We start from the raw sequence: 8,167 nt of genomic DNA, 5'->3' as shown, positions 1-8,167 counted from the left end.
GCCTGTCCGCCCTGGCTCCGCCCACTTCTTGCGCCCGGGCCCCTCCAGCCTCAGGCTCCGCCCCTTTATGCGCTCCCGCCCTGCGTTTCCCGCCCACACTGCTCTGCCCGGTTCTGCGGCCTTGGGCTTCTCTACCCCCAGGTGTTTCTCCACGTTCGGGTTGGTCCGCAGTCGACTTCAGGCTACTGGGGTCTTCTCTCTGCCACCCAGTCAGGCGTTGTTTGGAGTTTGCGTCAGTCAGGTCCACCGGTTCTCGTGAGCCAGTTCCCAGCTTTATTTAAAGGAGCGTTTTAAAGTTGCAAGGTTGGGGGAGTTCCTGTTGAGACGCAGCGGAAACGAATCCGACTAGTTCGTGGGTTGGGGTTCGATCCCTGGCCTCGCCCAGGAGGTTGGGCATCCGGCATTGCTGTGGCTGTGGTGTAGGCCAGCAGTTCGGGTACAGCAGCTCGCTAGTACTCCAGTAGGTGTAGCTCAGATTAGACCCCTAGCCTGGGAACTTCCATATGTCGCAGGTGTGGCCCTAAGAAAACCGGAAAAAAAAAAGTTGCAACGTTGGGGTCTCTAGCTGCCGCTCCAGGTCGGCCCTTTGTTGGCACCGTTTCTTCTGCTTCTCTTAGCCTGAGAGAGGGAGCTGGAGGGTGCCGCCCTACTCCAGCTCACTTCTTGGGGCCAAAGTTGGGATATGCAGGACCGCTGGTCAGAGGTGGTCCAGTTAAACTTTGAGCTGCAGCACCAAGAATCCTGGGAAAATAAACAGTTCACCAGACCTATGCTTCTCAGAGAGGGAACCGGAGACGCCTGGCGGTTGAAAATGAAATCAGTCTTCTGACACCTGGCGGTTGAAAATGAAATCAGTCCCCCGTTACCGTCCAGGGTTCTTGGATTCCTTACTCAGTAGAAATTGATAAAGAGGCCAGATAAGAAATTCAGACAAGGCGTTATTGGGACTCATGCTGCGGCAAGGGGGAGTGAAAACAATAACGGATTCCTTTGCTTACTTCTGGGGTATTGGTGCTCAGCGTGGGATCTGGTTGCCTAAGTGACCTGAGGGTAAGGACAGGTCCAGCAGTCAAGCTGGCAGGGTGGCTTGGGTGGTCTGTCCACCCCCCTAGTGGTGCAGTGGGCAGGGATTATGCACAATACTCTGCTTTTGCTCCCCACCCCTCAGGAGTGAAAGCTGAGTTTTTGGTCTTTTTCTTGTGTCTTGTTCATAATTTGCCCCAACTGTGTATGCACACAGCTATTTTTAGTCCCTTAGAGTTTCTTTGTATTTTGTTGCTGGAGGAGAGGTTTGTCCAGGTGCAAGTACTACCCCAAAGGGGCCCAGGTCCCAGGCTGTCTCACTTCCTGCAGCCCTGAGAAAGCTCTGCTCTGAAAGGTGGAGGCCAAGTCCTGCTCTGGGCAGGGAGGAACAGCTCACCCCTCATGTCCCAACTTCAATGGGACCCCAATGCCAACCTGCCTAGACATTCACACATGCCTGACAACATAACTCATCTTGTTAAAAGAAAATTAAAAATGCCCAAGTCTGGAGTTCCTGTCCTGGTGAAGCGGAAACAAATCTGATTAGGAACCATGAGCTTGCGGGTTTGATCCCTGGCCTTGCTCAGTGGGTTCAGGATCCAGCGTTGCTGTGAGCTATGGTGTAAGTCGCAGACACGGCTTGGATCTGGCGTTGCTGTGGCTCTGGCGTAGGCCAGCAGCTGTAGCTCCGATTCGACCACTAGCCTGGGAACCTCTATATACCGTGGGTGTGACCCTATAAAAGACAAAAGACAAAAGACAAAAAAAAAAAAAAAGCCCAATCTTGACAAGGATGTGGTAAAAGAGGAACATTTCTTTTTTTTTTTTTTTTTTTTTTTTTTTTTTTGTCTTTTGTTGTTGTTGTTGTTGCTATTTCTTGGGCCGCTCCCACGGCATATGGAGGTTCCCAGGCTAGGGGTCGAATCGGAGCTGTAGCCACCGGCCTACGCCAGAGCCACAGCAACGCAGGATCCGAGCCGCGTCTGCAACCTACACCACAGCTCACGGCAACGCCGGATCGTTAACCCACTGAGCAAGGGCAGGGACCGAACCCGCAACGTCATGGAGAGGAACATTTCTTAAAGGATGCTGGAAGAATGGTAAAAGGGAAAAACAATCTGGCTATTACCTCTATCTGAATAATCTGAATCACCCAGACTTACTGTTTATGCAGTAGTGATACTTGAAGTATAACAGGAAAAAAGTGGAAATAAGAATGGAAATAAGAATGCTAATAGACCGTAATGCAGATCCATTACAAAAAGTTTGAGTTTGGAGTGAAAATGCTGGTATGTGTTCTGTTGGGAAGCAAGGCAGCAACAAAATATGCATAATTTCAATTACATAAAACCAGGCATTATTTATTTCTGGGTGTGGGAGGCAAGGGTTATAGGTGATTTAATATTTTTAATATTTTCCCAATGTTGCACAATAATATATATTAGAAAAAAATTAATTTTAAAAATTATGGTTGAGACTGACTATACAGACAGTGACCAGTCCACCTAGGACAACCTCTGCAATAACCAAACTCCTTCAACCCCCAGACCCAGCCTCAACTTCTGCAGGAGTCGGGACTTGGTCAGTCGTGGCCAGTTGCCCTCTTTTTCGCACATTCCCACTTCATCTCAGGACCAACTGGAAAAAGCCAATTGTGCTTCCCAAGCCAATCATGGGAGACGTCCTGCTTCTAGTCAGCCGGCCCATTTCCCCCACTGCAGCCTCTAACCAGGGCACATCCGAAGCCTTCCCTCGTTTTCCCCTTACACGGCCTTCCCATCCTCAGCCTGCCTTTGAGTCACTGCCAAGTGCAAGTAACAGTGGCTGACTCCATTTTTTTGCTTTTTGGTCTTTGTAGGGCCGCCCTCTCGGCATATGGAGGTTCCCAGGCTAGTGGTTGAATTGGAGCTGTAGCTGTTGTCCTGCACCACAGCCACAGACACGCCAGATCTGAGCCGCGTCTGGGACCTACACCACAGCTCACTGCAACACCGGATCCTTAACCCACTGAGCAAGGCCCAAGATTGAACCTGCATCCTCATGGATACTAGTTGGGTTCATTAACTGCTGAGCCACGATGGGAACTCCTGACTCCTTTGCTATAGCAAGCTCTGAATAAGGGGGCCCAGTTCTCATCTGGGTGCTCTTGGTTTAAGTAGAAGGCCACTACAAAGAATGTTCTGTGGTTAATGAAAAGAGCAGAATAGAAATTTCATATACAGTATGAGTTTAATTTTGAAAAAGATAAATAGAGGGGAAAGACACCAAAATAATTAGTAGTTGCCTTAAATGCTAGGAAAAGTTTTTCTACTTTTCTGTGTTTTTCTTCCTTTCTGCCATAAACATGTAATCCTTTAAAAATTCATATACATATTTTTTCCTTGGAAATTACAAGAATGACTTGATGAATGGTTTGGTACAACATAGTGCTTGGTAGGTAGTTCTAAAATAAACAATTATGTTTGCTTACAGAATAAAACGTACATTTATATAAAAAAAAAAATTTGGAGTGCCCGTCATGGCTCAGTGGTTAACGAATCCGACTAGGAACCATGAGGTTGAGGGTTCGATCTCTGGACTCGCTCAGTGGGTTCAGGATCTGGTGTTGCTGTGAGCTGTGGTGTAAGATGCAGCTCGGATCTGGTGTTGCTGTGGCTCTGGTGTAGGCCGGCAGCTACAGCTCTGATGAGACCCCTAGACTGGGAATCTCCATATGCCGAGGGAGCGACCCTAGAAAAGACAAAAACAACAAAAACAAAAAAACCCTTTATGCTATCCATATATTATGTAGCATTACTGTTCTTGTTAAACATTTAGACTACATGCCAGGTTAGAGGATTAACAGATAAAAGTACTACTGTACACATCTGTACATTCTTTTTTTTTTTTTTTTTTTTTTGTCTTTTTTGCTATTTCTTGGGCCGCTCCCTCGGCATATGGAGGTTACCATGCTAGGGGTCGAATCGGAGCTGTAGCCTCCGGCCTACGCCAGATCCACAGCAACTTGGGATCCTAGCCGCGTCTGCAACCTACACCACAGCTCACGGCAACGCCGGATCGTTAACCCACTGAGCAAGGGCAGGGACCGAACCCGCAACCTCATGGTTCCTAGTCGGATTCGTTAACCACTGCGCCACGACGGGAACTCCTGTACATTCTTTTTATCACATAAAAAGGCCAGGGTCCTTTTTCATATTCTATTTAATTTCTTTGGCGTATTCTCAAATTTATACTTTGACAGGGTATGTAAAACATCCAAATTCCAAGTTATTTAAATCTTTTTAATTGATTACAGTCGATTTGACTTTGAATTGCCAAATGTGTGGAATTCTTAAATATCTTTACTTAATTTCATTATGGCCGAGAACAGTCTTTCTGGCAATAAATCCTCTGAAATTAATTTATTACAAAGCATGTAGTCAGTTTGTGTAAACATTAGAGAGGAAATTACATGACTGACTTTCTGTTGTTAAGAAAACAGTTGTTCGGTTTCCCTGATGTTGTTTTGCTTCATTTATTGAGAAATAACTCAGCAGCTGTGAACCAGGTAAAATCATGGAGATTTTTATTTTTTAATTTTTTTTGGCTGCACCTGCAGCATGTGTAACTTCCCAGGCTAGGGATTGAACCCGCACCACAGCAGTGACCCGAGCTTCTGCAGTGACAACGCCACATTCCTTAACCTGCTGTGCCACAGAAAACTCCATGGAGATTGTTATTTTAAGAACCATCCATAAAAACTAAAGAGAAAATAGATTAGTGGTTGCCGGGAGCTGGGGGAGGGTACACAGATTGGCAGCAAATGGGCAGGAGAGGTCTTTCTGGGGTATGGAAATATTCTAAAGTTGAACTGCGGTGATGGTTGCACAACTCTGTAGGTTTACTAAAAATCATTGAACTGTAACCTAAAACAAGCAAATTTTATGGTAATGCAATTAAGTTTTGTCTCAATAAAGCTATCAAATTTAAAAAAAGCAAATAGCCACAGAGCTGTATCTTTCAGGAGAAATAAGAACAACCCTGTGTTGGGGGCAAATACTGGATACAGATGATCAGCTCCTGCTGCAAAGCTGGGGGCTCAGGTGGTGCCTGTGTCCCTGCAGTCTGCTTCCTGAACCCAAGGACCCGAGCACACACCTTTTTCGGGTGGACTCAGGCTGTTCACACCTGCAGAGCTCGGGGCCTCCTCTGCTGGCAGAGGTCTGTGCAGACTCTGCCCAGCCTGCATCAGCAGCTTCCACCTGCCCATCTTCCCTGGGGGTCTTAAACTCCCTGTGGGGACTAAGTGTCTGGAACCTCTGGAACATGGCCTGGACCCCATACCAGCCTGGGGAAAAGCCAGGAGGCAGTGGTCAAGGGCCACATTAATTCTCTCTACACGATGTGGTTTTTAGATCTTTCAGGGATTTATTAAGGCATTAAGCACAGTGTGATTTTTAGTGACTCAAATGAATACAAGGAAATACATCAGGACCTGAGGGATATGCTTTTAAGGTTAACGGTGAGGATGATGAGCTGAAAGAGAATTTAGACTAACGCCTGCGCAGGAGGCACCCACCCTGGTGCAGCAGATGCTTTCTGCCTGTGTCCCCCAGCCAGGAGCTCCGGCTCAGGGGCTCCGGGAGGGCATCTCCAAGTGCCCACCACTTTGGTGCCCAATGGACATGTGTTCACCCACCTCCCCACCCACCTGGTGCCAAGTGGCAGGAGGGCCTCCAGAGCACACAGCTGCAGGAAAAGAGGTGGAGGACAGGGTGTGGCCTGGCCACAGCGCAGGGCAAGTGAGGGCAGATCAGACAGCCCCTGACACTACACAGGGTCCAGCAGGCCCAAGGCAGGACGAGGGGCTGGGGAGTCTCTGCCCGGGCCCCGAGTGCGGTTGTTCAGCCTTTTTTCCATTTACAACTCACGGCTTCTGGGGAGAGCTGGAGGGATGTGTCCTTAAGGAGCAAATGGAAAGGGAGGCGGAGAGGCCCGCCCCCAGGCCCTGGAGCCCTCAGCCCAAAGCTGCAGACTGCTCATGGTCACTGGAGGTGCTAAACTGTCTCTCCACTTTCTTTTGGTCCTTGATCTTGAGTCCAATGTCTACCTTCTTCTCAAGGAAGTTCACCAGCACAGACTCCGTCAGGATGGAGGCCAGGATCTGCTCGAAGGAGATGCTCCAGTCTGTGTCCACGGTGCCCCCACAGTGGGGGGTGGTCACGGGGCTGCGGGCCTCCCCGCCCACCAGCACTGTGTCGTCAGCCAGGTCCTCACACTGCAGGGAGCCCGTGCTGACCACCGAGTAGGAGGACATGGACAGGTCATCTTTGGTTTCATCGTCCGACAGAGGCTGGGAGGGGGAGCCCCGGCCCTCACCACCGCCCCCTTCGCCCACCACCTGGCTCTCCTGCGGGGCTTTCCCAGGGTGGGTGTCTCCACCCGCTTTGGCCTGGGGGTCCCCTGCAGCAGGCGGCTGAAGCTCCCGGGCCGGGTTCTGAGGGAGGTCTGGGGCTGGCAGCTCGTCCTCCTCAGGGGCGATGTCCCTGGGCTTCCTGCCTGGCCGTGCGGAAAACCTCTTCCCCACCTCCCCGATGCGGAGCAGCAGGCTGGCCACCGTGGCGATGGCGTGGTACAAGTCCTGCTCCATGGGGTCTTCACTGAACATGTTGTAAAGTGTCTTGCACAGCTCAATGAACTGCTCCTTTTTTAGGGGAAAAACAGAAAAAGGGCAGGGAGGTAGTAAAAGATGGGGTCCGGCTGCCCCAAGACAGCCAGACTCACAACACTGGCCATTCTGGCTGGGGTGCGGGTGTCATCTCGCTAGCTGTCCCCACACACCTGTGTCTTCACAGGCCCATTTCACAGATCAGGACACTGCGGCGCAGAGAGGAAAAGGGCTTTCTTTTCCAGCTGCCTTTCAGTACAGAAAGATTTTGAGTCTCTCTGTGTCTAGGTCCATTCTGTTAGCAGAAAAAAGACCTACTTCTATCCTAACTTCCCAAGCCCAGTGACTACAAGGACGTCTTGACTGGTTTAGAATCACTGTGAGTTTTTTATATCTTCAACTCTGCCATTTAGGAAGCTCTTTAGAGACTGATGACAAGGTGAGGAGCCTGTGTTGGTTGAGGTCAGGTTCTGAAACTGCCCATCTCCTGGCCTGAGAATGGGCTGGAACCTCCCTCCACAGGGCACCCCGTTTTTCAGGCCTGAGGGTGAGAGAGCACCCAGCCTGCAGGCCCCTCTCTGGGCAGAGCAAGCCGCGGTCAGGCTGCAGCGCAACACCTGCCTCTGGCTAGATGTCTGTGGTCCCGGCTGTAAGACTCTCAGCAAGATGCCACACTCCCGACCCGCAGACCAGCAAATGAGGGGTGGGTGGTGGGCTGAGTGGGCCTGTGTGTGCACAGCTCTGAGCCGGGCCTGGGAGGGAGCAGGTACTGGACGCCGCCTCATAAATGGTAGCATGAGTCTTCGAGATGGAGGCTAACTTTCCCCTATGCTTCTCTGGTTCATGAATACTGATTAAATCGAAGCAAGTTATCACTGGAGGAGAGAAGCAACCCCCCCTGCCGTTCCAGATTAGTCCCTGACTGCCATGTGACTAGTGGTTCTAGAGATAGGCAGGGGAATTCCTATGTGCCAGAGGGCACTGGGTGGGAGGGCCCAGCGTTGGTGAGAATGTTCTAGAAACATGTTCTTGTTGGGCCTACCTGGTTCATCTTGGGAAGATCCTTAATCGTCTCCTTCTGGACCTCTTTCTCCTTGGCCCACATTCGAAGGTAGTGTCGATAGTCGGGAGGGCTGGTCCCCTTCTCCTCTGTGAGTTGGGAGAAAAAGATTAATCTCTGTCTGTCAAATGAGAGAAAGAGGGCTGGGGGCTGGTAGTGGGGACAGGTGGCTTTAAGTATTGTCTGGCATGGAGTTAGCTGGGCCCTATAACAAGACACCCTGGCATTTGCGAGGTGGTGACAGGAAAACAGCTCAGGACATTCACAGGTCTCCCAAGTTCTGCTGAAGCAGGCTTGAGCTAAGCTGGTGCGGATGGTCTGATCTGTCTTCCTCAAGATGGTGACAGAACCAGGTGGAGGCTGGAGACGGGGTGGCATGAGGAGAGGCTGACTGGGCACCTAGAGGAGTCCTGGCAGGAAGCAGGTGCCCACAGGGA

The 8,167-nt window shown here is 50.3% G+C and overlaps 1 protein-coding gene across 2 annotated transcripts in view; it reads right to left on the bottom strand.

Moving 5' to 3' along the window:
• Window positions 1-4,571: 4,571 nt before the first annotated feature.
• The window catches only part of TBC1D9B (TBC1 domain family member 9B), a 50,491-nt gene continuing 46,895 nt past the window's right edge, over window positions 4,572-8,167 (bottom strand). For both annotated transcript variants that reach the window (XM_003123648.5, XM_003123647.5), the window contains 2 exons: window positions 7,713-7,819; window positions 4,572-6,706 (listed from right to left, as the gene is read on the bottom strand). In XM_003123648.5, coding sequence (XP_003123696.2) covers window positions 6,020-6,706; window positions 7,713-7,819 — 794 coding nt within the window. In that variant the 3' untranslated portion in view covers window positions 4,572-6,019. The remainder of the gene's footprint in view (window positions 6,707-7,712; window positions 7,820-8,167) is intronic.

This window comes from Sus scrofa, chromosome 2 (genome assembly GCF_054392235.1).
Source record: "Sus scrofa isolate SSC_HxYL_T2T_F1_AM1 chromosome 2, Sscrofa_HxYL_maternal_Yorkshire_Landrace_v2.0, whole genome shotgun sequence".
In the NCBI taxonomy this organism is placed as follows: domain Eukaryota; kingdom Metazoa; phylum Chordata; class Mammalia; order Artiodactyla; family Suidae; genus Sus; species Sus scrofa.
The sequence above is the reverse complement of the archived record's forward strand: the minus strand, read 5'-3'. Positions and strand labels throughout refer to the sequence as shown.